Source organism: Drosophila elegans, unplaced genomic scaffold, assembly GCF_018152505.1.
Source record: "Drosophila elegans isolate 14027-0461.03 unplaced genomic scaffold, ASM1815250v1 contig_814, whole genome shotgun sequence".
NCBI classification, from domain to species: domain Eukaryota; kingdom Metazoa; phylum Arthropoda; class Insecta; order Diptera; family Drosophilidae; genus Drosophila; species Drosophila elegans.
The window spans coordinates 4,398,367-4,420,400 of NW_024546167.1; the positions used below are offsets into that span (position 1 = coordinate 4,398,367).

General features: G+C 39.8%; 4 protein-coding genes across 4 annotated transcripts; 2 read left to right on the forward strand and 2 right to left on the reverse strand.

Moving 5' to 3' along the window:
- Window positions 1–577: 577 nt before the first annotated feature.
- On the forward strand, window positions 578–2,741 carry LOC108134475 (lysosomal thioesterase PPT2 homolog). The gene is made up of 5 exons (XM_017254789.2): window positions 578–800; window positions 914–1,055; window positions 1,128–1,235; window positions 1,987–2,260; window positions 2,324–2,741. Exons 1-5 carry the CDS (start codon window positions 654–656, stop codon window positions 2,520–2,522), a joined length of 870 nt encoding a protein of 289 aa, XP_017110278.1. The 5' UTR covers window positions 578–653; the 3' UTR covers window positions 2,523–2,741.
- Window positions 2,742–3,400: 659 nt separating this feature from the next.
- Window positions 3,401–6,152, forward strand: LOC108134536 (double-strand break repair protein MRE11). The gene is made up of 5 exons (XM_017254883.1): window positions 3,401–3,709; window positions 3,762–4,812; window positions 5,398–5,552; window positions 5,607–5,919; window positions 5,992–6,152. The coding sequence occupies exons 1-5, from the start codon at window positions 3,483–3,485 to the stop codon at window positions 6,079–6,081; spliced, it is 1,836 nt and encodes a 611-aa protein (XP_017110372.1). The 5' UTR covers window positions 3,401–3,482; the 3' UTR covers window positions 6,082–6,152.
- A 67-nt stretch (window positions 6,153–6,219) lies between these two features.
- On the reverse strand, window positions 6,220–8,523 carry LOC108134537. The gene is made up of 2 exons (XM_017254884.2): window positions 7,345–8,523; window positions 6,220–6,495 (listed from the first exon to the last, which is right to left on the reverse strand). Exons 1-2 carry the CDS (start codon window positions 8,388–8,390, stop codon window positions 6,360–6,362), a joined length of 1,182 nt encoding a protein of 393 aa, XP_017110373.2. The 5' UTR covers window positions 8,391–8,523; the 3' UTR covers window positions 6,220–6,359.
- A 10,817-nt stretch (window positions 8,524–19,340) lies between these two features.
- Window positions 19,341–21,008, reverse strand: LOC108134480 (phenoloxidase-activating factor 1-like). Its single transcript, XM_017254797.1, has 2 exons — window positions 20,955–21,008; window positions 19,341–20,533 (listed from the first exon to the last, which is right to left on the reverse strand). The coding sequence occupies exons 1-2, from the start codon at window positions 21,001–21,003 to the stop codon at window positions 19,695–19,697; spliced, it is 888 nt and encodes a 295-aa protein (XP_017110286.1). The 5' UTR covers window positions 21,004–21,008; the 3' UTR covers window positions 19,341–19,694.
- Window positions 21,009–22,034: the final 1,026 nt, after the last annotated feature.

Genomic DNA, 22,034 nt, shown 5'->3' on the forward strand with positions numbered 1-22,034 from the left:
TCATTCACTAAAATTCATTGCGGTATTAAGGAAGATAATTTCTATAATTCATTTTCAAATATAACTTGTACAATAAATATGAAATCCCTATTTTGAATGTGTAATGCAAAGAAAAACAAGCAGTATGTGCAGTTTCCATATTTAATTAATTTTATTCAGCTTAGACTTGCTTTATAAATTTGTTAAGGTTGTATGGAAATTCAGTCAGCTTGAGGAACATACTTTTAAAACCTTTTTGTTAACTCATTCATATACTTTTCAAATGGAAAGTTAAGTTGAATAAGGATTAAGGATGTATATAGTACATTTATATAACTATTTATTTATTATTATACTAACGCTACAAGTATAATAGTTTGTAGCGTCAGAATATTAATAAATAAATAAATTTAAATGTTTATAAAATTATTGAGAACCAAATAATGTCATTTCGAAGTTTACAAAATTAATTTGATAAATTTAATTTGAAATCCCTTTTTTTAACCGCCCATCTCAAAATTGCGTTAATAGCAGTTTGTCATTCACACGTCGGAGCAAAAACCCGTATATTCCGAGCCGTGCAAAAAGCAAGAAGAAGAGCCAGCTAGTAAAGATACGGATACATCAACAACAACAGTTGCAAACCAAATCCATTGTTTATTGTTAATCGCAAAATGAGGCTTCAACTGAGGATCCTTCTTGCGATTTTAGCATCCTGTTCATGGATTTCCGGCTCGCTGGCCTACAAACCGGTGGTTATCCTCCACGGCATCCTCTCCGGTGCCGAATCCATGTCGTTTTTGGTCCGGGAAATCGAAGAGGTTTGTTATTGGACTCCCCTTGTTTTTGTTTACTAGCGAAAACAATAGTGACAAGGTCAAATTCGAGGTAAACAGCGCAATAGCTTCGATAACGTGTTGTTTTCCGTTCGCAGATTCATCCTGGAACCATTGTGTATAACTGCGATAAGTTCAGCGGATGGTACAGTTTGGAGAATGCCTGGCGACAGGTCGACCAAGTCAGGGATTACCTCAACGAGGTGGGCAAACTTCATCCCGAGGGCATCATCGTGTTGGGTATGTCAAAGCCGCAAGACCCCTTTTAAACTTGTTTTATTTATGTTTTTAATGTAATAATGTGAATTTCAGGCTACTCCCAGGGAGGTCTTTTGGCCCGGGCTGCAATACAAAGTCTGCCTGATCACAATGTGAAGACCTTCATATCCCTATCTTCACCTCAGGCGGGGCAATACGGAAGTAAGTCCATGCCAGTGGCATTCAGATTCAAAACAATACCATAAGAAATATTTGAGAAATTGATATATACATTCATATATAAAACATTTGGATAAGACCATCCCGATATGATTTGCAATTTATTGGCTAGTGCCGGAGATAAAGCTTTTTATATTGCCCTTATCAGCCGAAAATTAATAACTAATAATACCAGAAAAAATTCTGAGGTAAATTTTAAATTATGTAACCCGCTTCGAAAACTGCAAAGTGGGGTTAGTTTTTTAGTTAAAATTTTCAAAGTACTAGTTTCAGAATTTCTTATAAAAAGATAAACACAGAGAACCAAAAAATGATACATCATACAAAGAGGAAAAAATTATCTTAAAAAACAAGAAAACGGAAAAATTCTCCGTAAATAAATGGGCTGAACTCATATTTCATTTAGTTATTCCTAAAATTAAAGTAATTTAGTTCTTTAAATGTTTTATTCTATAAAATGTATCATATAGGTGAGACATATAGAATTTTATAGAATTTCATATAGAATTTGTTTACAAGTTAAATAGAATTGCTAATATCTAGTCAAATATGGTATTTTAAATCATCATACTTCGAAATGATTCTGCAATATCCTCAAACCGAAATCCATAGAATTTAGGTTAGAGTTTGGTTGAATAAGATTAGGACGCCGGATTGATTGGTTTAATGAACAATGTTTCCTTTACTTTCTTTTTTTAAATATAGTATTTATTTTGCATAAATGTACTTTCAGCCAGCTTCTTGCACCTGATATTTCCCGATCTGGCGGCCAAGACGGCGTTCGAGTTGTTTTACTCGCGGGTGGGGCAGCACACCTCGGTGGGTGGCTACTGGAACGATCCGCAAAGGCAGGAGCTCTACCTGAAGTACAGTGAGTTCCTGCCGCTGATCAACAACGAGAAGGTGACCTCCAACTCCACATCGTTTAAGATGGGAATGGTGCGGCTCAATAGATTAGTGATGATCGGAGGACCCAACGACGATGTTATCACTCCCTGGCAATCCAGGTAATCTTATAGTTAACTCTTAACTTCGGAAAACAAAAATAACCCAAGGTTATTTCCTTTCAGCCATTTCAGTTACTACGACGAGAACATGGATGTGATCCCGTTCAACAAGCGAAAGATCTTCACAACCGACTCCATCGGCATTAAGACTCTTCAGGAGGCTGGCAAACTAACCATTGTGATCAAACCCCATGTCCATCATCTTGCCTGGCACACGCGTAGGGATGTCATCCACCAAGTTATAATGCCATATCTGGACTGAACTACAAATCGAAACTGCTGTGAAGCGACCAAAGCGCTGTGATCGAAAAGGCGGATTTTAGCTCGCTATCATCAATAAGCATTAATGTGAAGTTGCTACACGGGCCACACAATGATCTTTTATCGGTAATTTAGCTTTAGATTATTTACAATGACCTGCAATTCGCAGGAGAGATTTATACAAATTTATTAACAAAATATATATGGATAGGTAAATGAATATATAGTTATGGAAACACAAGAGTATGGGTATTATTGAGTACTGGAAATTTATTCAGAAAAATGTAACTTATGAAAATTGTTGAAAAAATATTGTAGGTTAAAGTTTAATTATTTGACAAAAAAGAAAACAATGTTTATTATGCCGAAGTGGGAAGCTGGGCTTTTCTCATTACATTTATAGATTGTTCCTATTTTAGTTTATGATTCGATTTTTAAAAATTAAAAATCTGTTGCAAAAATTTTAAAAAGTTACTACATCTCGGAATAATCTGTATTGTGTTCAAAAAGAAATGAGGCTATACATTTTCGGTTGCATTAGTTTTCTGATTTTATAATTGTATATAATTTTAAAAAGAACCGCCCTGTAGGGAGAATAATGATGGCGGGAAACATTTGGTTTCGTGATCTGGTAACACTATTGCATCTGGCGAAATTAAGCACAAATTTAGGACAGGTTTGTAGAGTCATCAAAGAATAAATCTCGGAGCGAAGCAAGATGCAAGCAACAAGATCCGATCCTGATGGCCATCGACAACCACCTGGTTTACGGTGAAGTAGCTATTAATATATCGGAAATAATTATATTTTGTAAATGAAATACTTTTAAAAAGCCCGCACAGAATAAGCATTTATTTGGGCTGGCAACATTTGCTTTTTGTGACCTGGTAACACTTTTCCATCTGGTGAAATTAGGCGCAATTTGAGGACGGATTGCGAACTGCAAATAGGAATTCTGCCAATGGAGGACACAACGGGAGCGGAGCAGGATGCTGACAACGTGATCCGCATCCTGGTGGCCACCGACAACCATCTGGGCTACGGCGAAAAGGATGCAGTGCGCGGCGAGGACAGTTTCACGGCCTTCGAGGAGATCTTGGAACTGGCGGTGTCCGAGGATGTGGACATGATTCTGCTGGGTGGCGATCTCTTCCACGATGCGGTGCCCAGCCAAAACTCCATGCACAAGTGAGTGGTGACTACCTCGCACCCTCCCAATCATTACATTTCACTCCACCAGATGCATTGAGCTCCTGCGACGGTACACCTTTGGCGATCGTCCCGTTTCTCTGGAGATCCTCAGCGACCAGGCGCAGAGTTTCCACAATGCCGTCAACCAGTCGGTGAACTACGAGGATCCCAATCTGAACATAGCCATTCCGGTCTTCTCCATTCACGGCAATCACGATGATCCCAGTGGCTTCGGTCGCTTGAGCTCCCTGGATCTGCTGAGCACCTCGGGCCTGGTCAACTACTTTGGCCGCTGGACGGACCTCAGCCAGGTGGAGATCAGCCCCATCCTGTTGCGTAAGGGCGAGAGCCAGTTGGCCCTGTACGGACTGAGCCACATCCACGATGCGCGGCTGGCCAGGCTCATCAAGGATTTCAAGGTCAAGTTCAACTGCCCCGACTCGGCGAAGGACTCGGATGAGGAGTGGTTCCACCTGCTGGTGGTGCATCAGAACCGAGCCGATCGCGGCCCCAAAAACTATCTGCCCGAGGAGCTGCTGCCGGACTTCCTTCACCTGGTGATCTGGGGCCATGAGCACGACTGCCGCATCGAGCCGGAGATGAATGCCAGGAAGGGTTTCTATGTCTCCCAGCCGGGCTCCTCGGTGCCCACCTCCTTGTCGGAGGGCGAGGCCAAGAAGAAGCACGTCGGCCTCCTCGAGATCTACAAGGGAAAGTTCAAGCTGAAGGAGCTGCCCCTGCAGACCGTGCGTCCCTTCGTCTTCGAATCCGTCTCACTGCCCGATCGGGCCGAGGAGTTGGGTCTAGACGAGGGCGATGCCTCCACCAAGGTCTTCAAGTTCGCCAAGGAACGGGTGGAGGCCATGCTGGAGAAGGCGGCGGCCCAGCAGACCGGCCATCCCAAGCAGCCCACGCTGCCACTTATTCGACTGCGCCTTTCATACTCGGACGAGTCCTGCATGTTCAACGCCATTCGGTTCGGCCAGATGTTCAGCACGCAAGTGGCCAATGTCCAGGATGTGGTGCAGTTCAGCAAGCTGATCAAGCGCACCAAGACGGAGACCATCCACCTGGACAAGGAGGCCATGCGACGTGCACTGGTAAGGATGGCATAAACATGAAACCATAAACGTGGGGACTTTTTGAAAATATGAGATGGGTTCAAAAATCGGTAGAGATATACATTTCTATACCCTTGCAGATTTTTATGATTTCAGTTTGTAACGCAGTGTAGAAAACTTTGTTGCCCCTATAAAGTTTATCTATTCTTGATCAGCTTTAGTAGTAAAGTAGGTTTAGATCAATGATCTATAAAAACTAGACTTCCATTTTTAAATTTACTTGGATGAAACTTTGAGAAAAGGCTTCTTTCTTTGCAGGATTTATAAAGTTTTTTTTTTTTAAATTTATATGTAAATACTTTGAGTAATAGTTCACTATTTAAGAGTTACGATTTAAAATTTTATAAAAATCGGACAGCGATATAATTAAAATTATATATATTAAAATATGAAATATAGATTTAATTTTGGGCGAAACAAACAAAACAATGAATTAAATCAATACAAAGAATTTATTCATAATATATATTCTTATAGATTAAGATGTTTCTGACCTATATACCATATATTATTTCCCTTTCATGCCTTACTCAACATTATTTATGCTAAAAACCTGTATTTCAGGAGGCGGATAATGCCACTCGCGTGGAGGAGCTGGTGGATCGCTACTTCGACGGTGCCAATAAACCCCTAAGGTTATTCCACTCCAAGGCTTTGGCAGAGATGACCTATCGACTGGTGGAGCGAGCGGATGCTGATGCAGCGGAAAATATTGTGAAGTGAGTCGGCACCCAAAAAACCATACGAATCTATCTAAACGCAATTTTCACCAGGTTCTACAAGGAAAAGGCAGTGGATCATCTAATGGAAACCATGCCGAACGAAGAGAGCATCGACAACGAGTTGATGAGTTTCAGGACGCGCCACAATCACGAGAGTCTGCTCAAAATGCTCGATAGTCAGGGCCTGAAAGTGAAACGGGAAGAAAGGTCCTCCACATCTGTCTTGGGCAGCGAAGCAAATGGCACCACGGCTCCCACGACGGGACGAGGGCGTGGCCGTGGTCGTGCCACTGGCAGAGGTCGTGCTGCAGCCTCAGGTGCCACACGTGGCAAGGCCCAGCTGGAAGTGACCGTCAATAGTTCGGTAGGCAGTAATAAGCTATATAGAAATATAAACAATAATAATATGTTCACCATTTTTCCGAATCATTTACAGCGCACCTCGAGCAGACAACAAACCCTTTTGAGTAGCCTCAAAGGCACTCGTAATACCGCCAGCTATGTTATATCGGATGATTCCGATTAGTTTACATTCCAGAGCCCCATTAATGTTGCATACCTCTGAGCGGAATAAACAAGAGCTTTCTTTTTATATAACCTCTAAGAGTACATTTCAATATCGTCAACTGCATAATAGATTAGCCTACAACTTAGGAGCTACGTTAAGGTGAACGAACAGCTGCCGTCGGGCTCCAATTGGCCACGACTGGATGTGGATCGGTTCTTTGGTAGCCTAGCTGCTTCAGGACTCCGCCGCTCGAGGGCGGAGATTTCTCCAGACACCGACTCGTCGTCACACACGCGTTACTGCTGGTGGTACTCGTAGTAGTAGCGATACGGATCCACCGAAGAGCTGCCACCGGCGGTGGTCACGCCCACGCCAGCGGCTCCAGCCCCTGCGCTCGTCTTGGACACCGGCCGGATCACGTAAGTGTTGCGCCTGCAGGCAGAAAATATGAAAAGTTAGCAAATACATCTAGAAATACTAGTTAACAGTTCGGCAAAATAATCTTTAATTTAAAATCAAATATTTTAATACCAGCGAAATTAAGAAAAAATATTTTTATTCTTGTTTTGCTAGAATCCTAAAAATTTCTAAACTAAAGCCTCTGATATCCGGTTATGGTAGCATAAAAATGGTTTACTTAAATATATGGGCTCTAGTTTTTGGCAAAATATCTAAATTGGTTATAAAATAAATTGAAGATTGTATAATATTTATATGTCAACTTTAACTTGAAATCTTTATAAATGGTATTCTTGGAGATAATTAAAAATTATTTTATAAATTACTCAAAGACCAACCTAATCTAACCAAACAAATTTAGAACTAAAAACTGGAAAACTAATTAGAATATTCTTTAAAGCAGAAAATAGTCCTACAAGTTATGTTTTTTTTTACATATTTATGGTAGCTTAATATTATATAAATGGATATTAAATCAACATTTTAGCATATTTCGTGATTACTCCTTTTCAGGCAAATATCCAAATAATATTAGTACATATAATATAAGAAGAGGCCTTTATGTTGACTAGAGACTATCTGAGGTTCACAATAGTAGTGCTTACGTTTTCAAAATAATTTGGCTATCGACGACAAATTTCAAACTAAAAACTTTCTCCCACATCTAAAATTCAGCCTTTTTTTAGTCTGCTGCTCGGGAAATTGTTGTTTCCAAAAACATTTTTATGCTTTTTTGAATTTTTTAACATGTAGATACATATTTTAAAATTTGTTTCTATTGCCCTGAATATTTTCCAATAAGTCATGATTTGGGAGACTCACCTGTTGTGTTCACCGGCGTGCACCTGGAAGCTGGTCTCCTCGCTGTGGTCGTGCGAGAAGAGTTTCTTCAGCGCGATGATCCCGGCGATGGTCAGGGCCACCTTGCTGATGACCAGCGCCTTGCCGGCGATCGCGGCCAGAGCCTTGAGGCCCAGGGGACCAGCGATGCCCATGGCGGTGAGCAGGGCGGCCACCACGTACTTGATGTGGCCTCCGTCCTTGTGCTTCTTCTTCTTCTTGTGCCCGTGGCCACGGCCTACGCTCTCCTGCCCGCCATCCATGTCGATCTTTAGTGTGTGCGTCCGCATCAGCTTGTCCACCTTGGAGAGCAGGGCTCGGTCGATGGGCGTCAGGCTGCCAAACTGGCGGACGTCCGTCAAGGAGCCCAGTATGCTCTCCGATTCGCTCTGGTTCTGCTTCTCTAGCACCAGTCCGTCCACGATCTTGATGGAGTCCTGGTCCAGGGCACGATTGAGCGCATGGAGGGCCTTCTGCTTGAGGCAACCAATGAAGTCGTTCTTGTCCTGGCACTCATCGTACACCCGCCGCACGAGTGCCATCTCCGGACCCAGGCCCAGACCCAGACCCAATCCCCAGGCGGAGCTCCAATCACTGGGACCGACGGCGGTGGTGGGCGATGGGTGATCCACCGTGCTGTGCCGCCTCCTCCTTGGAGCCACTGCCGTGGACACGGACGCTACGAACGCCAGGAGCAGCAGCCACTCGAGACGCTTCATGCTGGTGGATATCCTTGCTATGCGGGTGCGGCTATCCAGGCTCCGAAACTTTTGATGTCTAATATCCACGATCCACGTCCACTCGCCGGCAATCTGGGGATGCAACTGCAGCGAAATCGCTGGGCGGCCAGAGCTTTTATAAATTGCGATCGGTGATGGGGACGCACTCAGACGGAAAGAACTGGCGTGTTCGATGGGACGCAGACGGATCTTGGACCTGCAAGTGCAGGTGGAGATGAAGATGGAGTTGGAGGTGGATGTGGAGATGGAGAAGCAGCAGTTGCTTGGAGGGCAATTAGCACTGGCCATATTTAGTTATGCCGGCTACAGGCGCTGACATGTTTTCGTTACTCAACCACGGATGGTTGCCTATCCATGTCCATGTCCCGCGATCCACGGGGTGTTACCTGCCCGAAAGTGCCACTTTTCGATTTCTATGCTCTTAAAGGTATGTGTCTGATAGAGATTAAACTTGGTTTAGAGGGCTGAAGATTACGAATAAGTCTGGGGTTATTTTTTAATCAAGCGGACCTTAAGGGTGTGGTCTTGTGAGTCGAAAAAAACCCACATTTCCGATGTTTTTTAACCCTTTCAGTACCAACGTTGCTTGTATATTTATAAAAATATATATTTAAAATTAAATTAACATTTTAATGATTTAACAAATCTACCACATACCCTAACCGATGGACGTGGCACTTTCCGATTTTGTCCAAAATGTTCTTAATTTTTTACCGTCATAAAATAAAATATCAGGCTACGGAAAAAATGTTGGTTCTGAAAGAGCTAAGAAAATTGAAAAAAAACATTCATTAATTTAAACAACATTATCCGTTACTATTTATATATTTTCTTTTAAAGATTTTTTAAAATCTTTTAAGTACAGTTTTGAGGTTGTAAGAAATATAAACCCTGAGGGACTGACAAGTTCAATGGATAAATTATTTATTTATTAAAAACATACAATAAGCTAAGTCTATCGGGAAATCAACTTTAGATATAGATAGTTTCTAGCGAAAAAAATAATACTATAGTCAAACCAGTTCCCAATTTAAAAAAGGAAATGCATATTTATAAGGTCCTTTAATAATATCTTGAATAATTTATTAATAGCACTTCTTTGTGTCATAGTTCGGATAACCACTGTAGGTTCTCTTCCATAAGTCGAGCACTAGAACGCCAGAACTGCCCAAAAGCAATGAATAAAAGTCGAGTAAATCAGTTCTCGAAAAGAGAGTAGGCAGTCTCTACTGGAGAAATATGGTTAATAAGATCCGAAAGAACAGCAACTAGCAGCGGACGGGTGTTTGGTGTTTGTACTCCAGCTGTTCCCCGGTGGCAACAACCGATCCCCACACCATATCTTGGTTATAACTAATAACATTTAACGATGCGTGCAGTGGAGTGATTAAGCCCCGCCAACAGCTACTGCCACTTGGATTTGGACTTCAAATCGGTTCATATCGCATGTGTTCGAATGGCTGTAGCCCGCAAATTGGTTATCATAAATTGCAACTGCTTTGCCTCAAGTCGGAGCAGGGGATTCCCCGTCGATGCCGTGCGGTGATCGCTGCACATTTGGCTCACTGGCCCACTGGGTGAAACTGAGTTGGGTACAGTTAACAAATTTTCTTTTCTGCGCACCAACTGTGAAAATCAACAGCTCCCATTTCCCATCCCCCAGTAAACATTCGCCAGCCTTGCGATTCGCTTTTGAAGATCAGATCAGATCAGCGAAAATGGTGACATTTAATTCGCAGTGAAAAGTGACAAAAGTTAGACATTCTGTTTTTCACCCAGATAACTCTAATTGCTCTCATTAGGCAATATGGCGCCAATAATTTGCACGCTTTAAAACTAACAAAATAATTTAGATGGAGATAAAAAAATCTCCAAAAGCTTGCTAGTTCCTCATCCCTTTGCCATTAATTTAGTTCAGATCAAAAGAAATTCTTTTTCTCATTTTTTAAGATAAAAATATGTTGGCAATTGAAAAATAACTTTCGGTTTTGGAAGCCAAATCACATGTTTGTACCTCGCGGATTTCTTTTAAAAATTAACGAAATTATATAGGCTTACGTTTTTTATTGTTTGTCTTAACAAATAAATAGAATATATAATAAAAGCCCTGTGCCATTTTGTTTGTTGGAGTTTGTTTTATAGTTCGACCCTTTGTTGTCTTATTTACCTTAAAGTTAAAAAATTGTACACTATAATGTTGTATTGTCCAGCACAGAGCATATATACATATTAGTTTATATTAAGTTATACTAAATCTAAAAAGCAACCTAATTGAATGAAGTATTGTATATAATGCATCCTATCCTATTAAATTTATTTTATTCGCATTAAAGTAAGGCGAATTGTTTCTACCAAAATGATATTGCTCCTAATGTAAACATAATGAGTATGTATATACATATATATATATATATATAAATCTAGACGGACATATGAGTGCCACGCACACGAATCCAAGTCAGCTGCTCAAGAGGGCGTAAATAATTTAATACATCAAGAAAATTGGAAATGAAAGTTTCTTTGTTTTGGTTTGGCGTGGCCGCAGCTAACTTTTAGTTTCGATGCTCGCAGATAACACTGAGTCCTGCCGAAAAAGGACAAGCGGACGGACAGGCAAACGGACGAACAGACAGACGGACAATTATGCGATTTATTTGCACATTTCGGCAGACCAACTGGGATTCCTGGGGAGGATGGGAGCTTCGGGAGTCGGACTCTTATCGTCAATAATCATCATATGCTCAAATTTTTGGTCGCTTAATTGGAAAATTGTTGTTGTTCTTGCGATACGCCTGAGCGATTGGGTGATTGGATAGCTGGATAGCTGGATGGCTGGATGGCTCGATGGCCAGGATCTGGATGGATGGTCAAATGGATGATTGGTTTGGCTGCCGAGTGCCGTTTGATTGATGGCCTCCACATTGTTTTGCGGCCTTGTTGTGATAATATTTGCTGAGCGCCAGTTTGATTGGCATTTTGGCCAAGTGCCTTGTGGTTGGTTTGAGTCTAAGTCGCATTTGTATTTGTACTATCACTTATTACTCATAAAAATATATAAGCCATTGAAGTGTTTTTCAATAATTTAGAGTATGTTAAGTATTTTCTGTTTCACTTCCAAAGCATGGTTAAAATGGCAATGGTTGACCAATGTTGGTTTTGTCACTTTTTTTTTCTGTATCGAAACCGCGATTGCGCAAAATCAGTAGAGCTGCTTCAAGGGTGGAATATGACTTCATATCTCATCATATTTCATAACACCCACTTCCTATGCTTGAACTTGTGGTTGCGACTGCTTTGTGGGCGTGGGTATCTATCCAGTCCAAAATGGCGACTGACCTCGGGGACTCACTTTCTGGGCTGGATTGGGATGAAGGATGGGGGATGGGGGATGCACTCTTGGTGCTTTGAAGTTTTAGTTGAATTGGCAAATGACAGGCGACGGGATTGGGGAAAACTCCTCTTGAGTGTGCAGCACGTTGGAAAATGCTCTCATATCAAAAGAAGTCGAAACCACAAAGAAAATCTCAGCGGCAGATTTTCGGCTACATCAAATCATCGAGTCCCGTATCCGTACTCGAGTCCGTACCCGTAGTCGTGTGCCCGTATCTCAGCCCTGTTTGCACCTGCACCCCTCACATCCCAAAGTAGACAAAGAATTTACCCCCCATTTTCCAACTCCCCGACGCTTTTCTCTGGCGACTGCGGTTCGTTCGCCTGCTGCCAACTTTCAACTACTTGCAAAGTTTTCACATTTTAAATTTGTTGGCTTGTTGCTTGTGCTCCGATTTTTCTGCTGCCATTTTCCTCCATTTTCTCCTCCAAAGTTTCTTTGTTTTTCTTCGAGCTGTTCTCGAGTGCAGGTCGCAATTTAACAGTGGAATTGGCATGTAAGCGTACCTAAAAAATATATTTCTTCGTTCATCAACTATCTATTTAATAGATAAAATATTCAAATAAATAATTTGAATTTTTTTCTTTCGTTTCTTTACTATTTTTATATGCTTTTGAAAACATTTCTTCATACAACAGGGTTACTTAGGTAAACATTACAAATTGCTTAAATAAATAAATAAACAAATTTACATACTTAATCAAAAATTTCGTGGGATAATTTATTTAAAAAAGAAATACATATATATTTTGGAAAAAACCGTAGTGCTATCTTAAAAATCTCATTGGCTAAAATTTTAAATAAATATTAATCTAGTCCTTGAAAGATTTAATTTCTGTTTTGATTTAACATCAGTTTTAATGTTTTTTTTGGGAAACAAAAATTTAATAGAAATAAATAAACTAAACATCATCTCTAAGCCAACATCTTAATGTTGTAAAAATGGTTTTGACCAAAGTTTTTGGTTATAACGAACTGCTTAGACTGTGCACTTGTCTATATTTGAGTTTACCTCCACTCACAATCAGTTATGTGCACATTCTCTGTACATATTTGAGTGGTGAGACAGAGATTTGGGGAAATCTTTAATTCGGTGCCCACTTGCATGCATAAAGGAAGGGCTTTGTGCCCAGGACGCAACTCAAATATGAAAGCATATGGGCTGGATGGGTATTCATTCGCCCTCCTTAGACTTGGCCACAAGCTGCGGTCTCTGGCCAAATTTGCTTGCACTACATATTTTCAAATTTCACCTTCGGGGTGCCTTGTACACTATGTATAGTATGTACATCTAATAAGCTCGGAAAAGTCCCCTACTTGGGCGTTTCGGTGTCGATGGTTCCTTTGTCTCCCTTCATCGTTGTTATCGATTGCGCAGCGAGTTGAGCTGGAAAAATGTTTTCGCTTTATCTCCACGGTGGGCGTGTTCTTGAGAAGGGGGCAGGGGGTGGCGAGGGGGGTGGTGGGGAAAAATAAATTGTTGCAAACACAAACAGAAATATAATTTTGTTGCCTCGCATCTACATGGGCCACACATATTTATGGCATGCCAGCACGTACGCGATATATTGCAACCCAATCGCTAGACGAGAAGCGGGGGAGTGTGCTTTTATTTATTTGGTAAACTTCGTTTATATCGCACACAAACCGAACTGAGCCGAATCAGGGGAGGGGAAGGGAAACCGAAGGGAAAGCGAAGGGAAAGCGAAACAGAAAGCGAAACAGCCACCGACGCCATGTTGAATGCGTCGCAGTGGGTGGGAGGTGGGTGGTGCTGTGGGGGTGGTCGTCGTCACCATCATAAAATCCTGGCTGAGACCCAGAACTCAGGACACAGGACTCAGGACTCAGTACCCATGTACCCTGTGTTTGTTATGCTTGTCAAGCATTTTGCGCGGGACCGTCTAACGATATTTCGATTTTGATATCTTTGGGCGTTATCGTTAAATGTCTGTCTGGGTGTTGGATAGGGAAAGGGGGGTTTTAGGGGGTGGCAGGCGGACCCACAATGTACACAATGTGCCATGTTGATTATGGTCTCATTTTTGGTATTTACTTTTCATTGGAATTAATCCACACTTTAAGAAAAAGCTGTATTCACTGAGCATATTAACACAAAATTAATACTTTTTGGCTAAACGTAATAATAATAATTAAAAGCTTTGTTTGAATTGTAAAAATGTTTCTGTTTATTCATAATTAAGAAATGATTTATCCACTTATATTTGGTTTGACTACTCTGATTTAAAAGCTGTAAAAAATTTGTAGAGATTAAAAATAAGTTATAGTTCTGGAAAAAGGTAACTTGTTAAATACAAATATATGTAAAACAAATATATAAAAATAATATAGTTATAGAAGTCTTTTTAAGTTAAAATAACAAAATAATATATATTTTGTTTATCAAAGATTTTTGAGCTGTAAAAATTTCTACAGTTTAAGAAAATTACAATTCTTTTTATAAAACTTATGTACTTTTTAAAAAAACATTTTAATTGCAGCAGTTTTGTCAGCTTCTATAACACTACCAGGTACCTACAAAAAATAAAATATGATAAGTAGCTTAATTTTTTTTGTTTCCCTCGTTTGCCCAAAATTAAAGTAAAGGGGAGGGTTAACGACACCTCTTCCCTGCCTTCCGTAATCGATGTACTCCTGGCCATGGTCATGTGCGAGACTTTTAAATTAGCACTCAAATGTGTCAAGAACCCAGCATCATTATTCCACGAACCTAAGACCCTCGTCCACGTCTCCCTTGCAGTCCAAATTATGCCTGCATGTACGGGCTTTTTGACATGGGTCGGTCCTGGCACCGATCGGTGCCATCATATGTCATAATTATAGCTGCTCCAGTTCGGGATCCTGCCTGGAACCTGCTCCAGTTCCTGCTCAGATATTGATAATTGGCCCAGAAGTATGACCAACTGCGCCTGCGGCTGACTAAGTCTAGACGAAAAGTGTCGGTTTTTGAATATTTTGACAGTTGGCACTTGATGGCTCCAATTGGACATAGATTAAATAAATTTTAACAGATCAAGGACAACACTTCTTCTTTTAGGACATACCTTTTTTTCCATTTACCAATCTTGTGTTCAAGGACATTTAGTGAGTTTTGTAGTTCAATTTTCGACTTTTACTTCTTGGTTACAAAAGTGAAATATAGTATAGTAAATGGTGGAGCTAGCATAGTATAGTATATAGTATAGTTAGTATAAATATATAAAGTAGAAGAGACAATGAGGTTTTGTTTTAAATGTGTGGCTATTCATAAAATTTAGCATTGTGAAATTGGACAGTAAAAGAAAAAGCTTAAGGAACTTCTATAATTTTTTTGAGCCTTATTTCATTTTTTTTAAGCTAGAATTTGAGAATAAATCGAAAAATAAGTAATTTTTCAAAATACGGAAAATACTTAATAAGAATAGGTTCAATACTTTGAAATTGTTGAAAGTTTCATACAAGGCATAATTTAATTTAAAATAAATGAAGAATGTTTAACACAAATTTATAATCAGTATTACAAAAATAAAAAATACACTTTAAAAAATATATATAAATATTGATAAAATAACACCCCATCATTGGTCTTGTTTAGTTATTTTCTTTTTTGATGCCTTTTTTGCATTAGGGATTTATTTCATAATTGAGACTTATATCGTTTTACTTTTTGAGGTCCTATTTCTTTGAGGTCTGAATTCCAAAACCCTACTTTTGCTGTATTTTATTTGTTTGTTATTGTTATGTCGTTCATATTAAAAGAGTATAAGTACTGTTTCAAATTTAGAAACCTAAAATACTTTTCTGTGACCAAAGAATGTGGGCTCCCCCCAGAAGATAAGTAAATGGATTAATCGGAGGTACCGAAACGTATCACTGAGATGCACGGTGATGTGGAGCAGAGAACTGCTCCATGGCGGGGCTTAAAGGCAAGTTGGTAAAGCCATTAAGCGGCTGCCGACCGATAAACTCCACTTGAGGCACGCGATGCCAACGCTCTGTCCGGATGTGATTTATGTGGCTTTTAGGATATTTTATTAAAATGCATATTCGTTGCTCGGATGTCACCGTCGGGCCGCCGTTCAGTGTTTATGATTTTCATAAGCTCGCCGGCCATTGGTCAGCGGCTACTGCAGCATCCATTGCTCCAGGCGGAGCAGGATTAGCAGGAGTTGGGGGACCTGGGGCACCTGGGATACCTGGCTGGAGAAGTGGTTCCTGTTCGGCGGCCAGGTTGTATGTCATAAATTGTCACCGCTGGCAAGCCGGATCGGCCAGATGCAGACGCAAACACAGAGCCGGGCGCAGTGTCAGGTGAAGATACTGTATCTGATCGCTGCGACCGTTGCGGGTCATAAACAAGCGGATCCGAGGACCTGGTCTGGCCACCATACCCTCCTGACCACCATTGCGCTTCCTCCTTCTGGCTTTAATTAAAGCAGTTTGCCCGTCTTCATTTTTGTATCTTCTGTTTTTGTATCTTTTTGCCGGGGGGCAGGGGCAAGAACAGTCGAAACAGTCATCAACGTTGGCCGGGGCTTAGAGCGGATTCGTTTATCAGTTTATTTAAATTTTCCTCGCATGTATGCTGTGGGGTTGGGTGTGGGATTGGGTGTGGGTGTGGGTGTGGTTGTGGGTGGCTCGTATTTATGCCCATAATCAGGGCGCATGGAATCCCGTTAAGTCGCGTCATAAGGCGGTTCGCCATTTTCGCTTATCGTCATCTCAGGCCCAGTAAAAGTCTCCATCTCCATCTCCTTCTCAGTCGCAGATTCAGATTCGGTTAGAGCTCCAGCCCCGCCCTCTAAGAAAAACTGAGCCGAGTTTTATTGTTGCTGCTGAGAAATTGGATTCGTATCAGTGGCACACATCCACATTTATTCAGACACACATAAGCCCACGCCCACACGTACTGTTTATGGCAACTCATATCTGACAGATATAAAAGTGAACACCCCCAATGCAAAGAAGCTACAAAATGCAAAGACACAGAAAGAAATGATTTAGCAAAATATCGAGATGGTATGGTAGGTCATAAAAAGACTGCTTAAATGCCGCAATGATATCTGCAATCTAAATAAACCTAATTAAAACTAAAACTCCCTTTTTCTCCATTTAAGCTAAGTTTTGTACAGAAATACCATTTTGCATTAATAAACAAGGAATACAATTTTATACTGACACCCTTAATGTTAATACCAATAAGTAAATTAATAAGTGAGCGGCTTATAAAAAAATATTTGACCAATTAAGGGAATAAGGCGATTCATTATTATACTTATACTTAATTTTTTTGTATTTTGTTGGTTTTTTTAATTCGTTTATAAGGTAGTTGAATTAAATTTTATTTATTTATTGGTATTATTATCCTATCGCAACAAGACTTGTCTGAAAAATTAATGCACTAGTCACTCTACTGAGCTACATTCACAGAGAGGAAAAAAATTCATGGGGTTGTATATTTTTTAAATGTACCTTGACTTAATTTAAAGAATTTTTTGTCTTTGGAATTTTGATATAAATACATAAATACAACAATACATTTATCCTCTCGCGTTTTTTTTTTTTGTTCATAAAAGTAATATATTTTTTAAAAATAAAAATGCCTTATTTTAATCTGTATTTGTGATTGGTACAGCAGAGAAAAAAAGATAAAGGATAAAGTCGAGGAAGAATAAACATGAACGGAAAAGCCCTACACAGCCTGCCATTTTGTGAGAAAATCTGCCCAAACGACAAGAATGTCGAAGAAAAATGATAATAAAATAACACAAATATGGCCGAGGGAAATGCTCGTTATGCGAGGATTTTCTTCTCTCTCTTTCAGCTTTTCCCTTACATTTTATTTTTATTTTATGTATTTACCACATAAGCAGCTTAAGTGGCAGCAGAGGGGGATAGATAGGGCTCCAAGCATATACGGATTTACATAAAAACATACTCGTGTGTGCAAGTCTATATGTACTCTGTATGCCATATCAAAGGCAGAAGGATCAGGCATAATGCCGACGTCGCCGCATGTGCCATAATTTGCAGAAAAGTGCCAGAACAGCCACCCAACCACACAGCTCCAATCCAATTCCAATCCCATTCCCATACCAACTCCCACTCCCTCTCCCATTTCCATTTGCACCCAACCCCAGGCTGGCATTAAAATGCCTTTCGAACAAGGATAACATTTTCGCTTTCTTCCAGGACGAGGGGGTGTATGGCACATGGGGCGAAATGGGTGCATGCCATAAAAACAATAGCGCACATAAATTTTGCACAAATATATAAAGTATGCAAAAAGGCATAAAAACGAATAAAAACGAATAAAAAGCAGCGGGACGAGGTCTTTTCCACCAAAATGAGGGAAAGCCCCACACAAAAACCCATTCGTACATTCACGAAAATCGTAAAACATAAGTAAGGATACGAAATATTTGCGATTTCGTTTGTTTTATTTTTTTCCCCTTTTTCCTGTTTTGTATTCATTTTATTTCGCACTGATTACGCAGAAATTTTAACGAGATCAGATATGGATGAAAACTCGTTAGGGACCTAGAAAAAAATATCATTTGGATAAATAGAGTCCTTCCTCTATTTTCTACAGGCTAATCAGTACTATGTTTGCTAAATATATTATTTTTTTTTTGGCAATTTTTACTTAGCTCTTTACGTACTGTTTATCCAAACTATTTAAACTCTGGTGAATTTTACTTTTAGCAATAAATTTCAAAAATTAATTTTCTTAAATTTTTAAAAAAATGTATATAAACAAAAAATGGAAAAGTTCAAATGCATTTTAAACCTTTTGATGATTTTTCCATATGTTTAAAGGCAGATCTCTATCGATACGGAGTTTATCAGGTCCTTTTGAATGCATCATATTTACGTAATGACATCAGCGGCATCCCTTTCTGGTCATTCCGATATCGGGATATATCAATCTTTTGCATTGGACGAGGCAATCGGAACAAATGCGATTGCCGGAGGGCATGGCATATAGCCATCTTTCACGGGGTCACAGATGTTGGCATTTGCTGGCGTCATCGTCGTCACCCGTAATTGGACATCGCCAGAGGTTCAAGTGCTTCTGCTACGGTCCTCCTCCTAACTTCACCCTTAACCTTACGTAATTGTGATTTTCCGTGTTTTCCATTTGATTTTCCGTTTTTTTTTTCCTCCCTTTGTTAGAATTCACCAAGTGCATGAATTTGTCGTTTTCCAGAAATTTATGCTTTTTAGTTTATTGCTGGTGCGAGGTGGAGGGTGTGCCGGTATAGTTTTATGAGTGGACCTTGTGTGCTGGCCACCAGGAGTCCGTCCCTGGCCAGGGCAACTCCATGTGTAATTGGGAATTTATTAGTCGCTAGAGACTCATTTACATTTCTTCCTTTGGGGGTGGAGTGGGTGGCAGGGTGAGCAGGATTCAGGCAGGGGCCATCGGAAGCTGCTGTAATTATTAGCCATTCTTTTATTTATGGCAAACAAAGTTTTGATTTATCCTGGACACACTGGATTCTCAAGACGAATGCTTGATGCTTGGCCAATAAATCTTCGAAATTGTCTATCGTTCTTGTGTATGGAACTGATTTATTACTAATTGCTAGTCATACACCTGGCATTTATATGCTATCCCGGAGTCTTAGCGTTGGATGCGAATTACAGTCATAAACCTATCATTACGAATAAAAAAAATATAGTAAGTAAAAGTATTTATAACACAACTTAAATATTATTTGCTTTGTTTTTCAACCATCGCGTTTTTTAGCTATTGAATAGGAATAGGTTTAAAATTTTTAATATTAGATACAAATTAAAACCATATTAAATTTAGATTAATATATTTGAAAATGTTTATTTTTTTAAATTATAAAGTCCGCCACCATACTTACACTTGCTTAATTGCTTTAATAATAGCATCATTGTTTTATTTATATTATAAATATTTATATCTTATAATCTATGTTTGATTATGAGCTGACAAATAATTTAACAAGTAAAGAAATCTGTTAATTCTGCAAACACCAAATGTTTAAATATATCTATAAATTAAACCCAATTTGAAAACGCTTTGTTAAGCAATTTATGCGCAAGGTTATTTTAAAAATAAATACAAACCTTAAATTCATGAAGAGTTACTTTTGCTACTTTTTTCGATTACCTGAAAAGATTTAACTTATCTTAAACATAACATCGATCCGCGATTTAAAAGGACGTCAGATCACAGCAATATTTTTTAAAATCCATTTCTTGTATGGTGAAATGCGGGTAAATATTTGCATAGTCAGGTTTTTCGGTGAATTAAGTAACATGTATGAGATTGGTATGCCGACAAGGTAGAAGTTCCTTGGCTTTTCATCCACGACTTCGATTCCCATCAGCGGCGATCCAAAGTAAAGGGTTTTTTCCTCCTCGCCCAAAGCACAAAGATGATTCCGCGACAGATTTTGCCAGTCGGGGTAGGCGACCGATTTGCAGAACTCCCTACTTGCCATGAACACATGCACCTTCCTGCGCCACTCGCCCTCCTCATCCGCCTTCTGACCCTCCCACAAAGGTCGTCTGAATCCCGCGATCTCCAGCCTCTGGGCGATGTGGCTGCCATCGTTTTCTGGGACGGGTGGCAAGCATATGGGCTGCACATAGTCCGTAAACTCCACATCCCGCCCCAACTTGGCCAATGCAATGTTGTGCTTGATGTCGTTTTTGTACTCCGGATGCACCACCAGCTCACTGATATCCACCTTTTGCGGCGCGGCAGCACACTGGAAGATGTTCCCTTCGCGACGACAATCACGCACTTCGAAGCTCTCGTTTTCGCGCCAATTCCCAAACAGAATGAACGATTCATCGAACTCGGCGTTAGACAGGGCACAGAAGGCGGTCAGGATGGCATAGCGCTGGTGGATCAGCACCGAAAAGCAAGGAAACGAGGTTCCGTTCTCCGTGACATAGCCCACTCGACCAATCCAGGGGTACTCATCCGGAGCGGTGATCTCGTTCCGGCTGTACAGCTGGTTTTCCAGCAGCTTTCCGCAGTGAAGTCCATATATTGCTGCAAAAAGAGTTTAATGTATTACGTTTTCTCCATGTAACTGCATTCACCGATTTGTCAAGATTGTCTCTAAATAGACACTCATCTTCTATCAAGCTGTGATCAGTAATAACACATTATTGGTTCTAATACCTCTCTGAATAAAAATTGCTAAAGCTCGCTTCTAAATATTTTCAAACTAAGAAAGCGCACACTATTCTTCGATCGTTATGAAAAATATGAAATATGATAGAATATACAATCGTTGCTTTAAATATCTTTCCTGTTATACAGCTTGAATTCCCACAGTTATAATGACGTGACTGGATTGCTATGAGAGAGTAATTATTTATCTATTGATTGCAGGCCAATTTTCTGACTCAAGCTCACTTAATAACCTCACTGAATCGTCATAGTTTTATCCCACTCAATTTTTACTTACGCGTTAAGAGATTGGTCGCCAATAGACCGAGTATGAAGTGGAAAAACATCTTCCAGTAAGACCTGATCGGAACTAACGCTCGATCGGTTGAAAGCATGGTTTAAAGACATCTAACTGAGCTTTTTGCTGCCTAGATAACTAGTATTAAATTTATTAGCATCTGAAGGTGAGCTGTGATGTGAACTGACGCTCGATCCCCAATAATTACATCAATATGAGCTTTTTGCTTCAAACAATTTTAATTAATAAGAAGATAGGGAGCAAACTTTCTATAAGCCGAAGTTTATGAACCCTTGCAGATATTCAATGTTCTTTAAAACAACAATATTGCGACAGTAATTATTAATAAAACATTACTATGTATCGAAGTAATCAATTTCAAAACAGCAAAGTTCATATTTGATATCCTTCGATTATAAAATTAAAACAGTAATTTCAGTAAATGTAGTAAAACAAAATGAATAAATAAATAGTACCGCTTCTAAAAATAAATTTTTTGGCGACAGTCGTTAAACACAATATTTTTAAGGCAATGTTATCCGCTTATTTTAATGGCAATACAAACATTAATAACGTTTTATTTCAAAAGAACATTGTAAATAAATATTTAAAACAATTATTCTAGGTCAAAGTACAACTCGAGAAAAAATGGGATTGAAATCTGTCGAAATTTTGCGGGTTTGTTTGTAATTTTGTTAAACTTTTATCCTGATCGAATTTCTCTTGAACCCAACCAAACGCCAGCTTAACGTGTCTGTCATACGTTTAATTTAAGCCTCGAATTGGTGGACTGGTGAAGGTCCTCGTTAATGGAAGCCGAAGCCGTGCTCGCCGGGTCACGCATAATCTTATTAAGCACCGGACTCCATCTCCGTGCCCGTCTCAATTGGAAAGCGGGAAAGAAATTTCAACAACGTCACCAATTTCCGGCAATTATTTCGACTGTCGGTTGATTTAATTTATTCGTTACTCAAAATTAAAACCAAACCAAAACAAAGAAATCCCCTTGTCCAAGTCGAGCGACATTGTAAACAGGCCACATCCCCATTTAACTCGCCTCCTCCATCGCCTGCTGGGTTT

Coding starts and splice junctions, on each gene's coding strand:
- LOC108134475 (XM_017254789.2), top strand. CDS start 654: ATGAGGCTTCAACTGAGGATCCTTCTTGCGATTTTAGCATCCTGTTCA. Junction 801..913: donor TGGTCCGGGAAATCGAAGAG/GTTTGTTATTGG, acceptor TTCCGTTCGCAG/ATTCATCCTGGAACCATTGT. Junction 1,056..1,127: donor CGAGGGCATCATCGTGTTGG/GTATGTCAAAGC, acceptor TGTGAATTTCAG/GCTACTCCCAGGGAGGTCTT.
- LOC108134536 (XM_017254883.1), top strand. CDS start 3,483: ATGGAGGACACAACGGGAGCGGAGCAGGATGCTGACAACGTGATCCGC. Junction 3,710..3,761: donor AGCCAAAACTCCATGCACAA/GTGAGTGGTGAC, acceptor TCACTCCACCAG/ATGCATTGAGCTCCTGCGAC. Junction 5,553..5,606: donor GCAGCGGAAAATATTGTGAA/GTGAGTCGGCAC, acceptor AATTTTCACCAG/GTTCTACAAGGAAAAGGCAG.
- LOC108134537 (XM_017254884.2), bottom strand. CDS start 8,390: ATGGCCAGTGCTAATTGCCCTCCAAGCAACTGCTGCTTCTCCATCTCC. Junction 6,496..7,344: donor CACGCCGGTGAACACAACAG/GTGAGTCTCCCA, acceptor TTCTGCCTGCAG/GCGCAACACTTACGTGATCC.
- LOC108134480 (XM_017254797.1), bottom strand. CDS start 21,003: ATGTTTTTCCACTTCATACTCGGTCTATTGGCGACCAATCTCTTAACG. Junction 20,534..20,954: donor GGCGACCAATCTCTTAACGC/GTAAGTAAAAAT, acceptor CTCTTTTTGCAG/CAATATATGGACTTCACTGC.